The sequence below is a fragment of the Dromiciops gliroides genome, chromosome 1, assembly GCF_019393635.1.
Source record: "Dromiciops gliroides isolate mDroGli1 chromosome 1, mDroGli1.pri, whole genome shotgun sequence".
NCBI classification, from domain to species: Eukaryota; Metazoa; Chordata; class Mammalia; order Microbiotheria; family Microbiotheriidae; genus Dromiciops; species Dromiciops gliroides.
The window spans coordinates 220496434-220522927 of NC_057861.1; the positions used below are offsets into that span (position 1 = coordinate 220496434).

At 36.6% G+C, this 26494-nt stretch overlaps 2 protein-coding genes across 3 annotated transcripts in view; one reads left to right on the top strand and one right to left on the bottom strand.

Annotated features, from left to right (window-relative positions):
* The window catches only part of MPPE1 (metallophosphoesterase 1), a 35280-nt gene extending 30696 nt beyond the window's left edge, over positions 1-4584 (top strand). The window contains exons 10-14 of the mRNA XM_043977803.1: positions 1409-1517; positions 1674-1745; positions 1843-1965; positions 3025-3165; positions 4396-4584. Coding sequence (XP_043833738.1) covers positions 1409-1517; positions 1674-1745; positions 1843-1965; positions 3025-3165; positions 4396-4584 — 634 coding nt within the window. The remainder of the gene's footprint in view (positions 1-1408; positions 1518-1673; positions 1746-1842; positions 1966-3024; positions 3166-4395) is intronic.
* The window catches only part of GNAL (G protein subunit alpha L), a 499698-nt gene continuing 477556 nt past the window's right edge, over positions 4353-26494 (bottom strand). For both annotated transcript variants that reach the window (XM_043977801.1, XM_043977802.1), the window contains exons 7-12: positions 24790-24863; positions 21018-21076; positions 20284-20404; positions 16786-16916; positions 12833-12900; positions 4353-7867 (exon numbers count right to left, since the gene is read on the bottom strand). In XM_043977801.1, coding sequence (XP_043833736.1) covers positions 7721-7867; positions 12833-12900; positions 16786-16916; positions 20284-20404; positions 21018-21076; positions 24790-24863 — 600 coding nt within the window. In that variant the 3' untranslated portion in view covers positions 4353-7720. The remainder of the gene's footprint in view (positions 7868-12832; positions 12901-16785; positions 16917-20283; positions 20405-21017; positions 21077-24789; positions 24864-26494) is intronic.

Genomic DNA, 26494 nt, shown 5'->3' on the forward strand with positions numbered 1-26494 from the left:
AATTATCCATTCTTTCTCTAGTCTTCTATGTTAGTAGGCATAGTGAGCACTGATTATATTTTACTTTAGATAGTAGCTTAAGATAGTAAAATAAATTCCTAGATATCTGAATTCTAATAAAGATTAAGAAGCATATGAAGATTAATTCTATTTTGGTATTGACAACCTATATGTCATGGTAACTGACAAAAATCCAATTGTTTCCTTTACTGTTTAGGTCAAAATAAGAACTCCATATTGTGACCATTACAACTTATATTATACTTTGTCATATAGTCTTCATACAGTGCGGATCTTGAGAACAGACCTCTATTTGTCCTGAGGAGAGAATATATTTAATAATATAAAGGTCAAACTCCATTATAGCAAACTTCTAGGAATTATTAAAAATATTTTATATTGGGATTTCACTGTATTTATAATTGAGATAATTAAGTCACTAGCTGGGGCTTAGAAATCTTTTGCAGTGGGGAGATTTCAATTCATAAAGGTATTCATAACAGTGCTCAATGTGTAACTGTGGGAGGATATGTTGTATTACCAATAAAATATAAGCTCCTTGAGGTCAGGGATGGGTTCCTTTTCATATTTGAATTCTTAGTGTCTGGCAGAGTGTCCAACATATAGCAAGTCCTTAATAAATGCTTGTTGATTGATAGATTCATGGCAGTTTGAACTCAAAGAGAATATTTTCATTCAGTTGACAGTTCCTTTGTTGAGCAGCTACTAATATACAAATTGAATTTTATTTTATTAATTTTATTATATTTTATTTATATATTGAATTATCTATCTGGAATTTGATCTTCTATTTCTTCTGTCTTATGAATTTCTAATGCTTCCCTGAAGGGATTCTTTTTCAAAATGACAAATAAAGGCAAGAAAAGGTTAAAAAAAACCCAAATTTTTTTCAAAAGGTTGTGTATTATAGGAAGTATACAGGGCCAAGAATCAGAAGACATGGGCTCAAATATTGTTTCTGTTGCTTCCTACCTTTGTGACCTCAGGCAAGTTACTTTACCTTCCTGGGCCTCAGTTTCTTCAGTTGTAAAATAGAAATTTGACCTAGATAGTCTCAAAGGTCCATTCCAGCTCTAAATCTATGATCTAGTACTATAGAACAATCTGATACTAACAGAGAAAGAAAAGAAATGGATTTGTCCTGGCAGGAATCAACACCATTCCTAATTAACCTTTGTTTCTCAGTGAAAGATTATTACGTGGCCTTTTGCTAGCCATAAATAACCCCCTTTTCTTCTCTAATCAAACATCCTTCACATTTAGCATATTCATTTTAAAAAGTTCTGTGCTGTTTCATTGTGAAAATTCTGTGAGTGGTGGGTTTATCAAAAAAGTACTAAGAATTTGGGAGGAAATGAAAATATTGTTTCCTTCTGAACCGTTTCAGTTTTGTGATGGTGAACAGTGTAGCAATGGAGGGAGATGGCTGCACTATTTGCTCTTCGATGGAAGCCCAACTCATTAAGCTCTCTCACCTACTGAATTGCTCCAGACAGGTAAGGGTCAATGATGATATCATAGTAATCTTATGTATCCCTCTTCATTGATATTTAGCTTTTTCTCCATACTAAACACATTAGACTTGTTCTTCTTAACCATACCACTGTCCAGTCACTAGGATGATTATTATAATTATTATTTTTAACCATTAGGAGAAATACCATTCCAGTCCAAAGTGTAGTGGTATTCAACAGCTGTCAGCATCAGCTCCTATCCTTCTGCAGGTAAGAAGTATGGAACAACCTGGCATTTCTTTATGTGTGTGTATCAACTGTGCAAAGGTTCCTTGAGGTCATATCTGGCTCTTTAATTTTGGGACAGCATTATCCTCTCTACCGGAGAAGTGATGCTGACTGCACTGGGGAAGATTCTGCTCCTCCAGAGAAAAAGAACCTCTTATTTGAAGAGAGATATGATGTACTTTCTAAAGAGGCTTCCCAAAAGGTTTGATAACTTACTGCAGTGATATTCAGTGTCACGCAAACTTTGTTCTGTTTCTTTCTTTTTTCTTTTTGTGGGGCAATGAGGGCTAAGTGACTTGCCCAGGGTCACACAGCTAGTAAGTGTCAAGTGTCTGAGGCTGGATTTGAACTCAGGTCCTCCTGAATCCAGGGCTGGTGCTTTATCCACTGTGCCACCTAGCTGCCCCCCCTGTTTCTTTTTTAAACAATGTATCTTCTAGTATTAAGTAGATGTTAGTGGAAGGACGGCCCCTTTTGCAGACTGAAAGGTAGACTTCTGGCATGTTTTTTTTTTTTTTGTTTGTTTGTTTTTTAGTGAGGCAATCGGGGTTAAGTGACTTGCCCAGGGTCACACAGCTAGTAAGTGTTAAGTGTCTGAGGCCGGATTTGAACTCAGGAACTCCTGGCTTCAGGGCCGGTGCTCTATCTACTGCGCCACCTAGCTGCCCCAAGACTTCTGGCATGTTGTCAAAGATTTAGTTAATCACAGTAACCCATCTTTTCCATAATGGAACTGATTAAATTGATATAGCATTAATATTAAATCATACCTATTTCTCAATTTTCCTCTCATAAAGACTTTGCAGTACTTAAACTTCTTTTGGCAGATCTGAAAAGAATTTTCCCGAGAACGAATGTGTTTTTGTACCCAGAAATATGTGACCAGGGCCAGAGGCCTAAATTTTCTCCAAAGGACACCAAAGAATATAATACAGGATGAAGTCTTTTCCTATGAAATAAAGACTTATTGCATTTCATGACATTTAATAGCAGAATTTTGTGGTGCTAATGAATTAGAACTAAAACTATCCCACCCCAAAGTGGCCTTATCAATAATCTGTGTGCTATGGGCAGCTAGGTGGCACAGTGGATAAAGGACTGGCCTTGGATTCAGAAGGACCTGAGTTCAAATCCGGCCTCAGACACTTAACACTTACTAGCTGTGTGACCCTAGGCAAGTCACTTAACCCCAATTGCCTCACCAAAAAAAAAAAAAACAAACCTGTGTGCTAGGTAGTGTTTTGTTTTCTCTTTAATATAGCTTCTGTGGTGGTTCCAACCTCGCTTGATTCTGAGTGGTCATACTCACAGTGCCTGTGAAGTGCTGCACGACGGAAAAATCCCTGAAATCAGTGTGCCATCTTTCAGTTGGAGAAACAGAAACAACCCTAGTTTCATTATGGTAAAGTTAAAGTTTATTTTTTGTCTGATAGCTTTCATAAATATTTAAATCAACATGGGTAATCAACTATTTAACTGTTGCTACCTGTAAAAAATATACAAAAACCATGAATTCCCCCAGCACACTTAATTTAGTACACTGCACCCACTTTATAAGCTTATCTCTGGGAGCCAAACCAGTTGACATCATTCAGAGGGTAACTTCAGTTAAGTTGAATTTGTTTTTATGTGGGGAGTGAGTAGAGGGAGTCTTTAGCAAAGTGGCATGATTCTCTTTTGAAGAGGATGCAGTGTAATTTTTTTAGATGCATTGAGAACAGCAGAAAGACTATTTCGCCTGGTTGATGTCATCCACTGGAAAAAAAGATAATTTCTTCATCACTTACTCCTGGCCATCTCGTCCACTTGCTTTCCAGATCGGTGCATTTGCCACCGCTGAGGATGTGAAGGGCCATTGCTTTTCCGTGTTGACATGTATGCCACTGCCCAGGGCTTAACATTAATGGCCACCTGAAATTGAGCTTCTCACATCAAGGTTGTGTTCCAGCAGCCAGTTCCAATGCACAATATACATAATTTATAATATTTGCACTTAATAGTGAGATGGGGAATGTCCTGTTTCCAAGTTCAAAGTACACAAACTTAAAAAAAAAGGTGTTGTTTAGCAAAAATGCCTATGAGGAAAATTCCTTTGATTACCCCAGAACATGTATTTCTAAGTAAACAGATTTATTTTAGTGTCTTGTGGCATGAAAAAACAAAACCATCTTACTCACTCTCTCAGTGATGCTCTTTGGTCTCAGCTCTCTAGTCCAAGTCTTTCCATGTACCTCTCTGAGTTCCTGGTGTGCCCTCTTTATTTTTTTTTTTAATTGAAGCCTAGCATGTTAGGAAGTTGTCTTAATAACAGAGTTAGCTTCCCATCTCTGTAGCCACTTGGGTGCTCCTCTGTCCTTAAATTTCCCTTTCCTGGCTAGTGCCAGGGGTATCTTGTACAGGACAAAAGACAGCACGCGTCACCTCTGGCAAACTTTGTCTTTCAATATGGAAATGCCTTTGGTGCAGTGCTGTGGTGATGAGCCTATTCTTTGCCCGGGATAGGAGCAGTCAAGAAATAACCCAAGTGGTCTGCCAGCTCTGTTGCTCTTCCTAAATTAGAACAATTGTATTAAGACTACTTTATCTGTGTTCTAACAACAGCATGACTGTTTCTTTTCTTTTTTTTTTTTAGGGCAGCATAACATCAGTAGATTATTCCCTCTCCAAATGTTTCCTTCCACTTGAGCATACAGTGCTGACTATTTACTGCACAGCAGGTATTTTGGTGGCTTTGTTAATATTGACTCACTGTCAGCCTTTACAACACCACCGTTTCTTTTCATCTCATTTCATTCGGTTGATACGTAATCAGAAAGCATAAGGCAATGTGAAGAGCAGGACATTTCTGCGTTTAGTAACAAATACCAAAGCGGAAAACAACTGAACTTCAGGCTGTATTCATGTCAGAGAATGACCTACAACTAGATGAGTCCAGATGCAGGCCATCCATTTTTATGCACATCATAGAAATTCTAAACAATTGATATGAATTACTACAGGATAAATAGTTGATTGAAATGTTTTCATGCTGTAAAAAAAAGTAACAAGTATCCTACAACAAACTGAACTGTTTTCTTGCTATATAATTTTTATCAAATATATGTATACTCAGATTGTATCTGTACAACATGTAAGTCCTATTAGCCTCATAACTTGCATGCACTACAAACTCCTACCTTCCATGGATGGAACTTGCAACCCAGAGACACACTGGCAGTAGTGTATGTACATATCAGTGGGTGTGGCTTCTGTTCTAGTATGACATTTCCCTCAGATTCTTAAGTGTTATAAAGCTGTACATCTGGAAGGGGAAGCAGATTCTCCTTTAGATACTATGAGAGCAGGAAAATATTGTTTGTTTGGTAGAATTCTACTTTTCTCTGCTGAAACAGGATTATTATTATTATTATTATTATTATTATTATTGTTATTCTTTAAGTAGGTATAATTAGTTTTCTACCAGACAATCTTTAATCCCTTCTAGTGGTCAAAAAAGACACTTCTGAAAATTGAAAAAAATGGTCTATAAAAAGGTAAATTGATTTTTTTCATTTTGAGCCAGAAATAATTTTTTTTAAAGCAGCCTGGATTTTTCTTTTAGCATCATTATAAACAGGCAACCTTGTACTATAGTGTTCAAGGAATCTGTAAGAGAGGCAAATATTTTATGTACATCACAGTATAGATGTTCATTTTATTTGGGAAATTCTTCCCCTCTCCAGTTTTTCCATATTTTTGGTTTCTCGAAAGACATCTAGAATATAGCTGCATGTCCTCTCCCTTTCTTGGAAGTGTGAGGGAATTTGGACGTTGGTTTTGCTTTTTCATCTATCAATCTGACTGAATGATCTTATGAAACAGTAGGGTTAATACAATGCTGATGGGAGAAAACTCAGGAGGATGCAAGAGAGGCTGTTACAATATGTCATAAAATTAGTTTTAAATGAAGAAATAGAGGAGCATTTACTGACACTTAATTTTAGGGCAAAGGAGAGCATTGGTTTTAAAAAATATATTATAAAAACCTGATTTATGGGGTGAGTCTTAAAATTCTAAACAAAGGATGGAGACAGTCCAAGTACTGGTAAAGAAAATTGATGAAGTAATGTAGGCTAACACTTGTCTAGGTTTCTGTTATTGCAACTGTAATTTTTGACATTTGTACAGGTTATTTCAGACACAGGAAAAGTATATACTCACGCAGACAAAACACCCATGTATAAAATATAAAGCAGTGTTATAGTTACTAAAAAGGACATGCCTTATTGCTACAACAATTCTTGCTTTTTATATAATGTACTGTACCATAACTTGTTTTGAGAATGTCATTTGCATAAATTATTCAAGTTTGAGAAATATTCACACATTTTGATCCTACAATATTTAAAATAAAACAATTTTCTAATGTGTCTCTTTATTAAAAGAGAAATAAAAATGTCATCTTGCAATTTTCTTAGGCCAGACATGGGTTACACCTTTTTAAAATATTCTTTTCTCGTATTTACTTGCACAATAAAATCTGCTGTTGTTACAAAGATTTAAGAGCTTTATCTGAGGGTGCTCTACATGTTCACAATCTGCCTGTGTGATTGTGAAAATATCAATAACCAAAGAATTATGAAACATAGTCTAGAGAGGAAAAAAAATTCTTGGTTCCTCCCGCTGAGAGACAACACCTGGTTGCAATTTGGACCCGAATGAATTCAAATTTTAAAGCTGAGTCTCCCAAAAGGAAAGGCATGTTGCTGCAACAGCTTCTCACCGGGTAAGACCTTACTTATAAAGGTGTAAGTGGTTAAATTTGCATAATTTATATAATTTTCTTTTACTAAAGTGTATTCCACTTTTTTATATATATAAACCAGAAAACCCCTAAATTCTACAGATAAAGTTCCTACCTCCAGTCATGACTGCAGGTAAGGCTGACATCAAGCTGTACAGCGCAATCAAAAACATACTTACATCTTAGCTCAGTTTACAGGTACAGCCATAATCAAGGCACAAAGATCTTCTACAAGTATTTTCTTCAATAAAGTTGTACAAAATAATATTACATTTTACAGTCTGTACAATATAATAAACCAGCAGTAAAACAAAAAAAATATATATAGAGAGGGAGGACTGGTGTCCAAGAATGACCTAAGCTAAAAGGATCATTTGTGGACAAAACAAAGAACAGTTCAGGGTAAGGAGTAGATTTTCTGCCTTGATGCAGTAGGCTAGAAGTAGCTTCTAATTCAAAAGTCTGAGGTGTGTAGGTACACTCTGCAATGAAACCCCAGAAGAATTGCTTATCTTTCCCATGCCTCTCAGGCTCTACTCTATGACCTGTGCCAGTTAACAGCCTTAAAAGAGGAGGCCACTTTAATTAGTTAACCTGCAACTCAATGCTAAAAACTGTGGTAGAATAATAAATATCATAGTGCTGCTACATTGTGTGTATGCTTTCTCAACAGTATTTAATAACCTGATACAAAGTGCATTATTCTTTTCACCTATCAAGTACTCTTCAGTGTCATGTTTAAAAAAAAAAGGACCCCTAACATGCAGAGGTTTGATTGTAGGGCCACCTGATAAGAGTCACCAGTTTATGTTGACATAACCTACTGGAAAAATTGAGTAGGTTATGTTTGAAAATTTAAAAAAAATCCTAGGGGAAAATGGAGGTAGCCAAAGGCTTAATGGAATGACAAAGTGGTGGCGGACTGAAGTGAAGCCAGGACCTAGTCCCAAAGAAGCAGGAAGAATAAAAGAAAAACTCACTCTAAATGAACACTGGGGTTCGGGTGGGTGGGGCTAATAACCAAAGTAAACAGACCCAGAGGCTAACAAGTACTCTAGAATATATTCTTCCATCCTGTTTTGGGTAGGACAGAGAAATGTGAGAAAGAGAGAGAGGACACGCGAAAGAGAGAGGAGCAGATCATTGAAAACCACAGGCTCCACGGTGACCCTAATCACAAGAGTTCATACTGTTTAAGATGCATCCTCTGGATGATGTCTCGACAGTCATTGAACACTCTGCGGATGTTCTCAGTGTCCACTGCACACGTAAAGTGAGGGTAGCAGTAATGCTTGCCATCCCCTGTTGCCGTGCTTATCCTCTGCAAAACAAGAGTTGCTGCGTAAGAGTGTTTTCTTTCAGCTTAGGAAATTCACATCTATCAAGATCTATACTCCCAGCTGGGCTTTCCCCTATGCTCTTATTTCTTCAGAAACAGATTAATGTATTAAATCAATGTTTGGAGAATTCAATTTAGATAGAACTTTGGCCTTAGACTCTAGGCTGCTGTTTCTTAAGGGCATTGTTACTCTCAGAAGACTAAATAAAAGGAGAGGCAGCGACCAGGTCACACCTGGTCCAGTCTCACAGTCGATGCAATGGACATTCAACTGCATCGAGGGAGGGAGCATAGGGAATCCTTTTTGGATTAAATACATTATTGCTGCTTTGACACTCCCCATTCCGAATTAATAATGATCTCTCACACTGGGCAACAAACAACTCAATCTGATGAAAACACTTCACAAAGTATTTTTCCCCCTAATAACCCTATGATGTATCAACAGTTCCCTTTGGTGGATGAGGAACCTGAAGTTCAAAAAAACTGAGGGACTTACCCATGGTCAGAGAACTAACAAGTACTGGAACCATGACTTAAAAACAATTTTTCTGGCTGGGTTTGATGCTCTTTTCATTACAATTCTGCTTATGTGGGTAAGTGTCAAATATTATTAATGGTTACATAGCAATTGTATAAGGACTTTTAATCATTCAGCAAAGAGCCTTCTGTGCACTCAGTATTGTGCTAGGTACCATGAGGGATATAGAAGAACACACACACACATGTACATACATACATACATATATGTATATTTACATGTATATACACACATGTGTGTATGCATATATCTACATGCACACATATATTTATTCTTCCCTTAAAGAATTCACTCAAAATCTGTCTCTGGAAGAGACAGACATACAAGAAACAACTAGAAGCAATGTCCAGCAATAAAGAAATTGCAAGGGAGAACCTCCCTAGGACATCATCCTGGAGACACACAATTTATTATGATGAAATACAGATATTAATCATAATAGTATATTTGGTAAAAGTTTAATTCAACAATTATTAAATGTTTAAAATGCCTGTTTCATTTTTTTTAAAAGTCCACATAGCATGGTTGTATTTATAGGGGGAAAGAAAAGCAATCATGCCTTTCCACTTCCTTTTTTCTTGGGAGAACTGTAGTATTATATCAAGAACATTTGCATGCATCTCCAACCATCGGTCAAGTTGTTGACTAATTCTCCAAATGTATAAGATGGGAGATCCTTTTCATGTCTAGGCAGATAAAAGAGAAAAATATAAACTGCTGGCTGACTGAAATCACTGTTTATTCCCTGAGTATCACCAATACTATCGAAATAGTACTGTAGTTGTTTCCCAACTGTGATAAAAGAAATGAAAATCAAACTTAGGCCTATAATCCATGCTGGAAAAAAAAATAGCTCCAGAGTGCTAATGCTCTGGGAACAGTTTTTGATTGGTAATGCCTCAAATGAAAATATGAGATTTATTTATGTAGAGATACAAAGGTTAACCCCATTTAAAACTTGGGAGCAAATGGAATTTTAAAAAAGCAAGAAATTTACTTCATTTCTCAGATGTATGTTATAAAAATACCACCTGGCATCAATCTATACTAATAGGAAGAAATCTTGATGACTTAATTCCTTCTTCTTTTTTTTAATAGAGGCAATGGAATGTGGTGGAAAGAGCACCCCATATAAAGTTAAACAACCTGGATTTAGGGGTAGCTAGGTGGCACAGTGGATAGAGCACCAGCCCTGGAGTTAGGAGGACCTGAGTTCAAATCCGGCCTCAGACACTTAACACTTACAGGCTGTGTGACCCTGGGCAAGTCACTTAACCCCAATTGCCTCACAAAAAACCCCAAACCAAACCAAAACAAAAAAAAACCAACCTGGATTTGAATCCTGGTTGATAATTACTAGCTGCTTATGACCCATGGCAAATCCCATCAGCTCTTGGAACTTCAGTTTCAATATTTTTTCATGAGATCTAAGACCCTACCATTTAAAATTTCTGGCAGATTTCTCAGGATCTTTATAGAAGGGATTGAATCAGAGTCACCGAACTTACCACTGTCTTCTCCATGGCAATACTTCTCCAGAGACCACGATATTAAAACTAAAACTCATTATCATGATGGTTTATGTTTACAGGGGGCCTTAAAATTTACAAAGTTTATCAGAACCACCCGAGGAATCCCATAGCATTTCTCCAAATCACAATATTATGCTGCTCAATCAGGCACATCACATCTCCATCTCTATGGTCATCATTTACTCTTAAGATTTTTCACAAATTGGGGCAACTAGGTGGAACAGTGGATAAAACACTGGCCCTGGATTCAGGAGGACCTTAGTTCAAATCCAGCCTCAGACACTCGGTACTAGCTGTATGACCCTGGGCAAGTCACTTAACTCTCATTGACACGCAAAAAAAAAAATTCCACAAATTAAGGCCTAATAAACCTGGTGTCTGATCATGACCGACCCTCTGTTCATCATCATCTTTCTTCAAGTTGTTAATCTTTACATAGCTATGGTTTTTATTTTAGTACACCACTATAGGTAGCTATGTAGCTATAGCCTCTACCGTAGATAGCAGGGTAGTAAGAAAAGCACAGTATTTATGATTATTTTGCTAAATATTTTTTTACTTTGCCTTTCTGGTACAAATGAACAATCACCCATAAGCTAATATGATTAAGAGCTTTAGTTTTAATATCATGGCCTATGAAGAAGTGTTTTCAAGGAGAAGATATAGTAGTGGGTTCAATGTCTCATTAATTCAGTAATCTTTTCTATAAGGTTCCTTACAATTTTGGGCAAAACATAAAATGGTAGTGTCTCAGCTCTTAGCAGGAAATACTGGGAACAGAAACACCAAAAAGTGATATAATTTGCCAAGAGTTGTATCTCTCAACCATCTTCCTTTTCTTTAGTCTCTAAATCTACCAATGGGCAGGATATTTCTATAGGAAATTACAGAATTTTACTTGCAAAATGGGAAATACATACTTTTAAAAACAAAAAAAATCCAGTCAATCAACTAGAAAGAAAATACAAAAATGCAACCTAATTTCATCAACCACATTAAAAAATAATCTTGCCAAGTTAATTTCCTATCCTTTATTTTCAATATGCATACATTTTTGCAATGGGATTATGTTAGAGAGCTAACACTATCAGAGGGCCCAAAGAGATTACTGCAGCTATTTTTAAAAAAAGGCCACAATGAAAATAAGATCATAGATTTAGAGCTTGAAAGAAATCAGAGACCATCTAGTTCAACACCTTTACTTTACAGAGAAAGACATGGAGGCTCAGGTGGTGAAATGGTACAAAGTTACAGGCAGTATGCATTGGAGGTAGGATTTGAATCCAGACATGAGAGCCAATGTTTTTCCCTTTCACATGTTAGGAAACTGGTTGCCATTTTCCCCACCTGAATGCTTTTACCTTATATACCCATGACTTAATACCTACTTAAAGACCTGCCTCTGAGGAGTCATTTGTTGCTGTGAGGACTCTTATATTCCATATTTCCCCTTGTTTACATGTTGCCTTATGATTCTTATTACCCCACCTTCTGATTTCATGCCATTTTTCTTTCTTTCAGCATCTCCCCTGCCACATGGTCACTGGGCTAAAAGTCCCTAGAAAAGGATCAATTCCTGTTCTTCCCTAATTCAACTGCTATTCTGATGATTAGGGAGGACTCACAACCCCTTCCACTCCCACTGTGCCTTTACTCCCTTTGCCCTTTTTGAACCATAGCTTTGTTTATGCTCAGGTGATCAGGTTTTGTAGTATATCCTGGCAGCTTCCTAGGTTGGAAGCTGCAGATTTTCATGCCATCTGACTTTCCCAGACTACCATGCTTGTCCCACTGTAGAAATGAAAAGTTAACATTTACCAAATCAGTTTTCTAATTTATTTATTCCAGAAGCCCAAATTCTTCATGCTGAATCACTGTATTCAAAGGGACATCTGGATGAGGCTTGAATATTTAGTAATATGTCTAGGGCATAAGAGGTCAGGGGCAAGGTATACTTCTGGGTCAGGGAATAGTACATTTTCAGCATGCAAGAGGATCCATTCATTTTGGAATATGAGGAGATAGAAATACTTAGTTATTTGTAAATATTTTCCTCTAGTACTACTCCAGTGCTTCATCAGGGCATGAAGGTGACCATGGATTCTTAAAAGCTTTGCCAGTAGAGCACAAGCTTTGGCAGATTATGTATTTGTTATCCATGACAACCTCAAATATAAGGAGTACTTATTATAGAGTATAAATTGATGAAATGAAGGTACCTTGAAGTACTGAAGTACATTTTCTAACTCAACAAAGAGTTAAAGATAAATCCCATGAAAGGAAAAGGACTCGGAAGTTCCACAGGGGCTTGGGGGTAGTGTAGAAAGGGAGAGAATAGAAATAATTTCCAGTGGAAAACTGGCCAGAGGATTTGGTTTCTCACAGAAACATGTTCATGAGGCTGAAGAAACACATAGCTAGTGATGGCTGGCTGCACAAACTTCTAGCTACAACGTGACTCATCTACTTCTAGTACAAAGCTTTCTATTTCTGCAGAGCCTTAGAGAGCCACTGTTTTGGTTGTGTTGCTGGGGCATGTTTGGCATTTGCTGATTGGTCTCAAGTTGGCCAAAAATTAATTCACAGCAAGTTATCCATAGAGTATATAACACAAGAGAGTTCCTTTTTTAAAGAGACACAATTGAGCTTTTAACAAAGTGATGTGTACAGTGATTTTTGGCTTATCAGTGCTTTTGAATATGGACATAATAACACTTGGTGGATCTACAATTTAGCCCAATGATAGCAAGTCATAGCATAGGAAGATGCAGCCTGGAAAATGTGCTGAAGTCATTCAATGATAGGACCATCAGGGATGGTCCTATAAACACTTAGAAAGTTTTAAACACTTAGAAAGTTTTAAAAATTACTCACTAAAAATTCATCCCGGATAAAGAACTTGGCCCTCGTAACTTTGGGATCTTCACCTGCATCAGGTGTTGCTGTGGAATTAAACATACAACTGTACTCAGGTAAAGTTAAATATAAAGCACCATTTTTACATAGCAGGTAAACTAAACTCAATGTATGGAGCCATGTAGTTTACAAGGCTTTATAAAAGACACAAGAACTCAAATCTACTTCATGCTTTAAGGTACAAAGTACCTTCCTCACAGCAATATGTGTAAGTAGGCATACAATATTACTTTCTTCATTTCACAGATGAGGAAAGTAAGGCCCAGGGAGATTATATTACTTGCCCAAGGAAACCTAGCTGCTAAATTTTGTGCTGGAAAAAAATTTTAAGTTCAATTTTATTTTATTTTTTCATTTATCAAGTCTGTCTTCTCACTTTCCCAATCATCTCTCACATTTAGAAAAAAAGAAAAACAAAACTCATGTTACATATATATAGTCATGAAAAAAGAATTTCAGATTGGTCATGTCCCAAAAAAATATCTCTGGATTCAGGATCTTTCACCTCTCTATAAGGAAGTAAGTAGTATGTTTCATCATTAGTTTTCCAAAGAAGTTGGCAATTATGCTGATAAGAGTTCCTGCGTCTTTTAAAGTTGTTTGTCTTTGCGATGTTGTGATTGCATAAATGGATTCACTTCATTCTGCCTCGGTTCATGGTATAGGTCTTCCCTAGATTTCTCTGAAACCATCCCCTTTATGATTTCTTACAGAACAGTAAGATTCCATTACATTTATGTACCATCAACTGTTTGGGTCTTCTCCAGTTGATAGGCACCCCATCAGATTCCAATTACTGGACGCCTCAAAAAAGCTATAATTTTTTTATTACATCCTTAGAGCTTGTTTTGCTTAAAACAATCCCTTTTTTATCTGCTCTCCCTCTAGTTCTCTCTTTTCTCCTGTCCCCTTCCCCTATTTCCCTGAGTAAAATGTATTTCTGTACCCAACTCTGTGTGTACATATATGTATGTATGTCTATGTGTACATGCATACATACACATGTATGTATTATTCCCTCCTGTGGCCAGTTCAGATGAGAATGAAGTTCAAGGGTTAACTGCTTCCCCCTTCCTCCTTGTTTTTATAGTTTTCCTTGCCCACCCTGATTGTGAGATAACTTTTCCTAAGCTTCCTTTCCCTCCCCACCACCCCCATGTTGTATTCTTCTTCTACTCAAATTCTATTCTTCTTTTAAGATTTTCAAGACATAACAGAAACACTCCCAGGTCCTATGTCTGAATAGAGTGCTGGGCCTGGAGTAAGGAAGACTTGCCTTTGAATGTGGTCTCAAATATTTACTAGTTGTATGACACTGGCCAGGACACTTAACCCATTTGCCTCAGTATAAACAGCTATAATATGGGAACAATAACACTTACTTTCCAGGAGTGTTATAAGGATCAAATGAGATAACTATAAAGCACTTAGCATAGTGCATGACATATAGTAGGTGCTTGCTAAATGTTCTTCCCTCCCTCCCTCCCTCCCTCTCTCTCTTCCTTCTTTCTTTTCTTTCTCCCTCCCTCCCTTCTTTCTTTTCCTTCCTTCTCCCTTGATGATAATGGTGTTTAGAGGGGAACACCTGCATTATCTTCCCATATTAGAATGTAAGCAATTTATCCCTTTAGTCCTGTATGATCTTTGTGTTTACCTTTTTTATATTTCTCTTAACTCCTATATTTGAATTTCAAAGTTTCTGCACAGCTCTTGTCTTTGCATCAGGAATGCCTGGAAATCTTCTATTTGATTAAAAATCCATTTTCCCCCCTGGAGGATTATAGTCAGTTTTTCTGGGTAGGCTATTTTGGTCTGTAAGCCTATATCCTTTTCCTTCAGAAATATCTGTGCACTCATGGAGGGCAAACCTGAGCTGGTTCTTGTGTTGCTTTATTGGAGCACTTAGTGTTATGTTATTCTAGGCTCTCAGGAACAGCCCAGGCTGTCAGTGCAAGCTGTTAGTGCTCTCAAAGTAGTCTTATCTTGGGGATAGTCTGATTACTGCCTCCCTGTTCTTAGCTCTGCACTGACCTGGCTTGTGGTCTAAGCAAAAGCAGACTGCTGCTAGACTCAATCACTATCAGTCAGTGGGGAGGCTCAGCTGGTTCAGAGGGACAGAATTATAAGCTCCCCTTTGGTCTGGGATTCCTGCTCTGGTTAGTCCTTTCCAGGATTCAGATTTGGATAGAAGCAGAAATGACATGTAGCTCTGCTCCTTGTGGGGCATGGTGGGGGTCAGAGCTTCACTGTTGCTGCTTCCTTCTGAACTTTCTCCTCGCTAGAACAACCCAGTGCCTGAGGTAGCTCCTTATCCCAGAATGCCACCCCGGGGCACGGGTACCCTTTTCAGCCAGCCTTGGCTCTGTGAACTAGAACTGGGTGGTGAGAAAGAGAACTGTCAGGATGCATCTATTCCCACACCTTGCATGAGGTTGCATGGTGCCCTGGGACCTCCTCTTACCAGAGTGCACAGCCTCTCTCTATGTTGGAATGCTTGGTGCAGCCCACTCCTGGCCAGACCCTGTCAGCAAAGTCTACAGACATCTGTCTCCCTATCCTGACCTGGGCTGAAAAATGACTCTATGATTTTTTCCTTAGATTTCCCAACAGGATCCAGTCTGATATATTTCCGAGATTTGTTTAGTGGAATTTTTCTTTTGGGGATTGGAGGGAGCTGGCTATGCAACTGCTTGCTGCCCCACCATCTTGGCTCTACCTCCAACCAATCCTCTTGATCCTTTATCTCCATCATGGGACAAAGAGATTGTTGAGGGCATCAGTATGACATCCCAAATCACCCAAGTCCTTCAGTGCTGAGCCACATGTGGCCAGCCAGAAGCAGTGAGGAAGTTTTTTGGGGGGGGGGGAGGGGGAAGGGTTTCTCTGAGTTCAACCCCCTCATTTTACATATGAGGAAATTGAAGCTGAGAGATAGGAAATGGCTTATTTGAGGCCACATGGGCAGTAAAAACCAGAGTAAGTTCTGGTTCTCTGACTCTAATTCTAGGGTTCTCTTTTAATTTTACAACATTGCCTGCCAAGGTTAGAAAGCTAGTAGCAAGCATCCCTTCCAGCTCTGGATCTATATAAGTATCTAGGCAAGAGCCTTAGTCTATTCTTATTCTCCATTGATAAATAAAAAGGAAATCAAAGAAAATAGCAACTTCTTCAGGAGTTCCTTTCATAAATCTTTAGTGGATTTGGAAAGAATAGAAAGATCAATGGATGTGGCATTAGAATGAGGCACATATTGACTGGTTTATTTAACATCTCTGAGTCCAAGTTTTTTCAACTCTAAAATTCAATGAATAATAATTGTACTATGATAGACTTGCTGTGAGGAAAATATATCATAAATTTAGAGATCTGTATTAATGTGAGCTGCTAGTTTTCTCAGGCTCTACATTTCCTGTATATATGTATTGTTTCTCTAATAATTTTCCAACACATAATTTTGAATGGGTCCAAGAAATGTTATATACATCAAAATTAAACCCATACCATTCTAAATTGTCAATTATTAATTTTGTGATTCAGAAAAATGTTTATGATATTAAACTGAAGGTACAGAAGGCACTAAGTTACTCAAAGAAGAAATAATAGCAAATAATGGGTCATGTTTGCATATTATGAACTGCCCTTTTTATTTTGCAATGCAGTCTTTATTCTCAAAATAAAAAATATAAATGTGGCAGGAAATAATTATGAACATAAACTAAAAAATTGGAAGGGGGTAACTTTCCAAAATATAGACTTAAGAAGCATAATATAATTATACTACAACTGGTTGCTCCTAGTTATTTTTTATTTGAAGACAGACAGATACAGTGGGGAAGAGAGGGAAAGTTACTTGTACTCAACAAAATTGTGTCTGTTCCTAAAACCTGGAAAGACTCATAATAAAATCTTACCATCTTCAGGAACAGTGTAGTTCGCATACTCAGGGAAATAATCTTCAATTTTGGATTTCCCTGCCAAGACTTTTTCTGCCAGCATATCCTGTTTGTTCAAGAACAAGATGATAGAAATGGTCCGCAACCACCTGGAGAGGAAAAACAAGAAAAAAATGGTTTGCCATCTTCCTGAATTTTTGATGGACTTTTAAATTCTAAAAGCACTTTTTTTTTTGCAAGGCAGTGAGTGTTAAGTGACTTGCCCAGGGTCACACAGCTAGTAACTGTCAAGTGTCTGAGTTCAAATTTGAACTCAGGTCCTCCTGAATCCAGGGCACTGTGCCACCTAGCTGCTCCTAAAAGGACTTTTCATTAAATGAATTCTAATGTGCAAATTCTTATACCCATCCACCCCCATTTCAAACCAATCACCTATTCAGCCAGTAAGATATTGACAAAAATTTAAGTGAAGATATATCCTGTCAACATGTCATTTTCGTACTCCTATCTTAATTCTTGCCCACGCTGATGGGGTATGGGGAAGAAGGAAGAAGTGATATAAGCTGATTGGTGCTAAAGCTAAAATTTAAAATTTACTTATGAAGTGAAAATGCTTAGATTGTTTCTGTAGATCAATTAAGATTTAGAAGAATCAAAAAAGCAAAACTCTGGAATTCAAAGAGTTAACCAAACGCATGACTCATTAACTAGTCACAAAGCTTAATTCATGACTTTCTCAGCTCCTCCTCTTCCTCCCCCACATATCTCTTCTGCACCCCCACATAGAGCCTGTCATTAAACAGGTCTAATTCAAATCAATCTATTTATTGTGCAAAAATGGGCTGCTTCTGTTATAATAAGGGGTACTATGGAAAAGTATTATTTTTCTCCATTTTCCAAAGGATGGGAACTGGGAATTGATAGCTACATAAATCAGCATAGGCCGTTAGAAAGTATAAAACCTCAAAGGAATGAAAAAGTTATCTCAGGATTTAACAGAAATTAAAACAATGAACTGTAAAGCACATATGTATTTTTCCTGCTATGTTTCATATTGTTTTCTATTAGGTGTCTTAATTTCTACAACATTGAGAAGGATTGGTAAAGACTAGGTGGTGGTGGTGATAATGGAACTATTTGCAGATTTATTAGAATCTACATATTTAAAATTTTTTTTTTTATAGAATCTACATATTTATAAGGACAACTAAGGCTTTCACATCTGGTTTCTTCTTGTCCTTGGTAGGGTCTTCATTAAGCATCTTGGAAAAGAGCTTCTATTTTTTTTTTGTCCAAAATTATAGAAAGAAGGGGAAGAGGATAAGGCAGGATTTTCTTGTTAGTATCAATGTATATGCCACATAAATTGGTATTTAAAATTCAACTCAATAAAGATTAGCTTAGTATCTCCTATATGGAGAGCATTGTTCTGGGAAATGGGGTAGGAACAAAGGTGAATAAGTCACAATCTCTATATGAAGCTTAAAATTTAGTACTGGTAAGAAACACATGCAAAATTTATCTAATGCAACCATAAATCTGAAATAAATTTTCTGACAATAAGAAACTGTGAAGCAGTCAGAAAATTCAGTTCTCAAAATAAGAAATAGAAATTATTAGTATTCATTTAAATTTGTGCACTCTCTTTGGTAATTAGAGAATCCCAAATTAAAAGAAAGCTGGGAAATAATTTAGGTCCACTAAATTGTTAAAATGACAAAATTCAATATTGTTTCTCTTTCTAGTAGGACTATGAAGTGGTATAACTTTTTGGAAAACACCATGGTACCATTCAGTAAAAACTACAAAATTGGTCATACCTTTTAACTCAGTTATCCCATTACTAGGACTAAGTCCAAAAAATGTTATTGGTAGGGAAGAAAAAAAAAAGCCTAGCTATAAAAAATTTCATTGTAAGATTACTTATATTAGCAAAAGCCTATACATAATCCATCCGTCTAATGACTGAACAAATTTGTGATACATATGCACATTTATATACACACACATTAATATACCTACACACAGTATATACACATTACTGTACCATAAGAAATGTAAGAGATACAGTGAGGTATCCCATTTTGGACCTGAGTCAGCCTCAGAGGAGGAAGAACTAGATTCAAGTCCTATTACTAACATCCTGACTGTGTGACCCTGAAGCAAGTCAGTTAACCTCTTAGTGTTCCAGACAGAAAGACGCTGAATGGAAGAACAGTTATTTAGCTCCACTGATAGGAGGTTTCCTCATCTAGAGATCTTTACACTAGCAATCCAGGTTTGAACCCTCCTTGTAAGAAATGATAAAAATGATGAATACAGAAAAATAAGAGAAAACTCATGAAGTGACTGAGTGAAAAAAAGCAGGATTGGAAAAATCATACATATAACTATATTAAAAAAAACAACACTAACAAATGCTACAGCAACACTATCCAAAAAAAGAAAGAAAGAAAGAAAGAAAGAGAAAAAAGTTCAGGATAGAAGCAAACAGGATGCTGTTGTTATTTTCTTGTCATACTATATCCCTTCATATACTCTAAATTCTGGCCAGACTGGGCTAATTGGTATTCCCTTAATAATGTGACATTCCATGTCCTTCCTGCCTCTCTGCATCTGTGCAGCCTGCCCCCCCCCCCCATGTTTGGAATGTGCTGCCTATCCAACTCTATTTCTCAAAATACCAGATTCTCCATCAAAGTTCACTTCAGATTCCATGTTCTCCATGAATTCTTCCTTAATTTCCTAAGTGCTTTCCCTTCTCAAATTACCTTGTATTACATTTTTGTACATGTTGTATTCCCCTAGAAGAACGTGAGCTCCTCAAAATTCACGGGCAGGGGGTTTTGTTTTTGTATCCAGGAATATAGTAGGTACTTAATAAAAGTGTCTTGAATTCAACATACACAATGCAACTATAAATAAAGTCACATTTGACATGATCATTTTTTTCTATAGGTGTACTTGAATATTTTTGTTGAATACAAAAGAAAATAAAGAAACTGCTAACCACTTTCACTATTTTAAGGGTCTGACATTTTTTCTTGGCTTACCCATCCCTCTTTCTAAACTTATGGCAAAAAGAAAAGATGGAAAAGAACCAAATTATCCCCAGACGAGGATACATTGTAGAATGTGATAAATGTGGTAGGAAAGATATACGGAAAAATCAATGGAAACAAAAGAAAGGAAACATTCATATATCAGACTCAGACTGGTGCTTAGTAAATATTAAGTACTAAAGAAAATAGGTTTTGAACCATGAAAAGTTTGTGCATTTTCAAAGCAGAAATGAAAATTTCTTTCTTATCCTTACTTCTGGTATTTTTACCAGGGACAGTGTATACAGTTTAGGTACATAACAGACATTTTGGCAGACAAAAATTAACTTTGCATGAAGATTATACTCCTCTGTCCACCCCCAAATTAAATTAATATTGACTTGCAAGCTTTTAAGAAACATTTATAAAAAGCTCTATTCATGAGCACTGTAGTGAAGCTGATTTTATTTTTTACCTATTATTCCAGATACTTTTGAAAAGGTCCAGGGATTCTCGTAGCCTATTAGTGTTATTGTCTTCCCTGATCACCATGTTGTAGCTACTGCAAGCTGCGACATAGATTATAGCAGTGACATCTTTGTGAAGAAAAGAGAAAAGGAGAAGCACTTTAGTGAAAGAATGGGTCTTTACTGTACAAAGCACACAACACTTCAAGTGAATTTTGCCCTCGAAGCTATCAGATCTGGGTAATCAACAATAGCAAGAGTAACTGTGTTTTACAACTACAAAAACATTTTACATATGTTGCATTATTTTATCAAACATGTGAGGTAGATAGTACACATATAATTTTCCTCCTCTTAAATATATGGAAACTAGGGCTCAGAGGGATTGTGACTTGCCCAATATCACAGAGCTAGTTAAATGGTACAGTAGGCATTTGAAATCACATTTACTGACTCCAAATGCAGTGTATCTCATGTTATACTTTTGTCAATGACATTAATATGACTGGATTGCTTCTTTAATGTAACTAATAAGGTATTTGCCCATGTTAGCAATGTAAATAAGCATTTGGGTCTATTAATTCACTTATGTATCAGAAGTGTATCAAAGGTAATGAGACATAGAAACTAAGTAGTAAAGCAAGTATAAAAAAGTGAAAATATGTAACAAGAAAATGTACAAAAGTAGTAGGCAGTAATATGAGAAACAGATTAATGTTTTAAAGCAAACATTAAAAATTACCATTAAAGCATTGGATCCATTTTCTTCTTTCATCTCTCTGACCACCTACATCAAACATACTGTTAAAGAGCAAAAGGAAATTAATGTACATTGGCATATTTGGTTCTCTGTTGTAAAGAATTGAAGTCTTTCCTTTAGTTTAAATATAAACAAAATCTTTACCCATCTTAAACCATTTCAACAGAGTACCAAGGTTTGGCATGTTGGTGATACCTTTTCTAATGTGACTAGAATCACAACCCATCATACCATATATCTTTGCTTCTGAAGCATCCCAGCTATCCTACCACCTGTAAAAGTGCTTTTTCATCCTTGGTATCACATGCCACTCACTATTCCAGTACCTTTAATTCTTTCTTCATTTTAGATTTTACTTTTCTAATGCTTTTGCTTCAGACTTATCATCTTATGGGACCAATGGTTCATTTATCCCATACTTGATAGCATCATTGCACCCTTGTTCAATCCCATTTCTCTATGATATAATTATCCTCTGTGAGGATACTAAGACACATTTACTGACCTGTCTCCCAGCTTCTTACCATGGCAATGGCTAGGTTGTGTTTTATCTCATTAAGAGTAAGGAAGAAAGGCTACTCAAGACAGTGGAATACCAAGAGCCATGGTTAAGCTTTCCCCTAAAACTATTCTGCAAAGATCTAGAAATGCATTGGACTAAGTCTTGATTGGGAAATTCGAGGGGGAAATAATTTTTCTAGCCAGGGCTGGCATATGGAGACAGGCAGAGATGCCTAACGACACTGGGGAAAGGGTCTAGCCAGGAATGTTCATGAAGAGAATTCCATCACAGGTAATGAATGAGGCCTTACCCATATATGTATACCAGGGCAAGAAGAAGGCTGAGAACTGGAACAGAAGGGCTTAATTTTGTGCAGAGAGCAGGAACAGGTGCCAGTTTTCAGCTCTGTTACTTATACAATCCTAGGTCACACATCTTGTGTGGATAGAGTAGGGGACCTGTACCTAGAAGTGGCCATCTGGGGCAAGGAGAGGTCATAGGATTTAGGTTGTGTACTGAGTGCAAAGCAAGTACAAAAGCAATCAATGGATGTTTGACTCTGACTCTGACCCTGGCTCTCACATAAAGTCCGAAGTCAGGATATAAAGCTGGAAGAATGGCCAAACAAAAATGGAATCCTACCATAAAGAACTATTTAGGTGATAGAGATAGTTAAGGCAAACTCAAATGAAGAGAATAACACCAAAATATATACAGAACTTCAAAGAAAAACACAGAGCTAGGGCACAAGTTAAATTAAAATTCCTGGAAGAGATGAAATGTTTTAAAAAGAGCTAAAAGTGACTTTACAAATGAAATGAAAGAACTAGAAAAATACAGTTAAAATGAGAGAACTAGAGAAAAAAATTGGGAAAGAATTGGGAGCTATGGAAGAAAGAATTTGAAAGAGGATTAACAACTTTGCTAGAAGAAGTCAAATTCAAAACCTTATTCAAACAAGACTCTGAAAATTAAAGTAGACCAAACAGAAGTTAAAGTCCAAGAAACAACACAAAATATTAAAGCAAAGTAAAAAAAAACCTGAAAAAATAAAAGTATTAGGTATGTCATATAAAATATAGCTGAGCTAGAAAAATGATCAAGAAGAGACAATATAAGAATTACTGAACTTAAGATATAACATGCTACTTACCTCCTGACAGGTGATGGACTCAGTGTGAGAACTGAGACACAATTTTTTTTGGATGCAGGCAATTAGGATTTTGTTTTGTTTGGCTATGCATATTTGCTTCAAGGGCTTTGTTTTTCTTTTTTTTCAGTTTGAGGAGGTGAGAGGGAAAGTTGTATTTTCATTAGGTTTAAATCTTTAAGTTTAAAAAAGGTTAAGTTTTAAAAAAAGAATATCGGCTGAATACAGATAAGATTACAAAGAAACAGATTAACTGGAAAATATTTTTCCAGAAAGTTTCTTTAATAAAGGTCTCATTTCCATAATAAGGTAAAAGATCTATGCAATGCAATTTGAAAAGAAACCAGAGTATTAAAATGTTTCATTTCCAAGTATAAATAAGAGCTATATGCCAATTGGTAATGTTTAAAGCATTTTTTTCCAAAGGAAGAAATCCAAGCCATCAATAATCATTTGAAAAAATTCTTCAAATCACTAATATTTAGAGAAATCAAGTTAAAGTAACTCTGAGGTTTCACCTTATTCCCTTCACATGGCAACAAAGTTGACAAAAAAGGAAAACGCCAAATGTTGGAGAGGTTGATGGAAAACAGGGATTTTTTTTGGGGGGGGGGGAGAGGACAATGAGGGTTAAGTGACTTGCCCAGGGTCATACAGCTAGTAAGTGTCAAGTGTCTGAGACTGGATTTGAATTCACATCCTCCTGACTCCAGAGCCAGTGCTCTATCCACTGTGCCACCTAGCTGCCCTTATTTGATAACTGAATGGAGTATGACTTCAAGTGAGGAGACCCTTGAGGCACAGAGACCAATTAGTAGGTTACTGAAATAATCTAGATGAGACTTAATAAAGGCCTGAACTAAGGTGGCTATGTGGTGGAGGGAAGGAGACACATATGAAAGATGTGAAGATAGAAGTGACAAGAGGGGTGAGTGAAAAGTGAGGATTTGAAGATGACATTGAGGTTTAGAACCTGAGTGACTGTGAGGATCATAATGCTAGGGAAACTTCAAAGAAGGAAAGGGTTTTTATTCTTTAATTTTTAATTTGTGTGTGTGTGTGTGTGTGTGTAAGATAAGTTCTCATTTGAGTGTGTTGAATTTGATAAGGTAGGTGAAGTATTCGGACTATATTGCTCAGGAGAAAGATCAAAGCATTTTACCTGTGAGAATCACGTGTTGCACAAAGATGCTGATTTAACCCATAGGACCTAAAGATATCATCAAGTGTGATAGTATAGAGGGGAAAAAAGTAAAGGAGCTAGGACAGAGTTTCAGTGGATACCCATGGAACATACATAAACAAAATAACTAGAGAATAATAAGAGGTAGAATGATTGAGTGCTATATTCCAAGAGCTAAACTCAAATTTCTAAAAGAACTCCAAGGATCTAAAAGATTAATCTAAAAGTTTCTTGGTAAAAGTAGGATGTCAGGTGAGCCTCAAAGGATTGCTAGAATTTTCATTAACGGAGGGTATTTGAGAAGAGAGGGCAGCATAAACAAAACTTATGGTCACAGGAGTGAGCATAGTATAGATGGGAACAGTTTGGATCCTAAATGAAGCATAGGGTTAGTAGAAGACAAGCTGGAGAAGCAAAATGAAGTCAGTTAGTGAGGGAACCTGACTGTGAGGAATCTGACGTTGGTTCAACAGGAGGGCCACCCAAGGCTCCACAAGTAGGAGTGTTACAGGAAGTTTGATATTATTCTACATGAAATTTCACTTGATAGTAGGATCAGTGTATGTCTATTGTGCTCCTAGTATTAAAACACCGCTAGTATTTGGGTATTTCTACTTCTGTTTTCAATTAAATGAGGAAAAATTAATATTTCAGATCTTAACCCCTAAATAATTACAGAAGCATCAAGATATAAACACAGCCTAATCACATATTTTCATGTCATTTGATTCCAGGCTTAAGCCAAAGAAGGTCCTTATTTTCTCCAACTGCAGAATAGGCCCTATAGCACTATAATAATTACTGGCATTTAAAATTAAGCACACCAAATGAAGGGAAGTTGGAAATATATGACAGTAAAAAACCCTTTTTTTAAAAGCTGATCCCAGCACCAGTACATAATTAGAAATAATATACTTACTGAAAATTTACTTTATCTACTTGAAATCGTGTTTCAAAAATTCCTGATGTCAAAACTCTGCATCTGAGTAGATCCTAGAAATATTAAAACATAAGTATACTAAATAATGTAATTTTTATTGTCAAAATGAATACCATAAGTGTAATTACAATGGTGATGTTATGTCAATTTTTTTTTAAAAGGGAGGCAATTGGGGTTAAGTGACTTGCCTAAGGTCACACAGCTAGTAAGTGTTAAGTATCTGAGGTAAAATTTGAACTCAGGTCCTCCTGACTCTAGGGCCCATGCTCTATCCACTGTGCCACCTAGCTACCCCTGTTATGTCCAATTTTTTAATAAGAAATTCTGAAAGCTTGATCTTTTATTAAATCATCCTATGGGGTATTATGTGCCCAGTAGATGCTTAAATTAATGAGAAGTTTTCTTCATAGAAAAAAGCTCCTTTCCTTTCATAAAGAAGCTCTTATGCTATTAGCACAAATGTAGAGAGGCTCCACCTTAAGCGTCAGGAAAAATTAGAACATAAACTATAAGAAGCTCAATTCCACATTTGTAGATAATAGAGAATCCTGAAGCAGATGGTCATTGATTATGGTCTTAGGGTTTGGCTTTCTTCACACTTGTATTCTATTTGAGTGAAAGGATAGTATGGTCAAATTACTAGTCTCTTTAAATTAAAGAATCAATCATCAATGAGAAAACCATATCATTTTACATAGTTGACCTATTCAATATATTACTATCACTATACTACCGTCATACTATTATTTTCTTATTAGCAGGAATTGGGGTTTTCTGTATCTATTGAACTAATCTATTATAATGCTATTGAAGCCCTCAACACTTTAAGAGCATTATCTTATTTATTCATTTATTTATATGTGCATGTATATCTGTTTATATACATGCATGCATGGCTAGGGCAGTTCTGGGGCACTGGTTTAAGTACTAGCAATAATAACAAAAATAATCATAATGATAACTTATATTTAGATACATTTTCTCATTTTTCATTTTAGAGTATTTTATTGATCCAGCTACCTTGTAGAGTCCTCCCTAGATATCTGAGCTCAGCTCAAGAATGTCAGAGGGCATTGGATGAGTTTCAGACACTTCAGTTAACACAAGGCAGATATTGGGAAGCAGAGATTGACTTTCCTGGAAAGAGATGGGGACAGATGGACTGTCTGTCTTTTCTGGGTGACAACTGGAACAAAAATTGGTTGGTTGCAGAGAGGAGCCCCCTGAAGTGGCTGTGTCCTTGTTGCATTCTGGACAATGAATATAGTCCAAGGAATCCCCGAGTCTATGAAGATGCCTTATAGTTCAAGGATACATGCCAAGGGCCAGGAGATCTACCCCTGTCACTTTACAAAAACAGTAGTGGTTTCTGGCACTACTCAGGACCAATTGGAGAAATAATGAATTCACATCAGAAATTCTTCTTTATGGCAATCCCATAAAGAAGTAGCTGTTTAAAGTACACTTAGAACCCTGGAAAAAGATAAGACACCAAAATAAAGAAAAAAGACAATTTATATTGTTTGGTTAAATAAAGGTTTGTCTTTTTTGCCCATAACTGTAAATAGGAGTGAGAGTTACTAATGGTACTATTTCTATTTTTGCTGATGAAAATTATTTTGATTCTGGCAATTTTATTGAATTGAGAAGAGGTTACTACGTGTTTATGTTCCTTTCTGCAGCA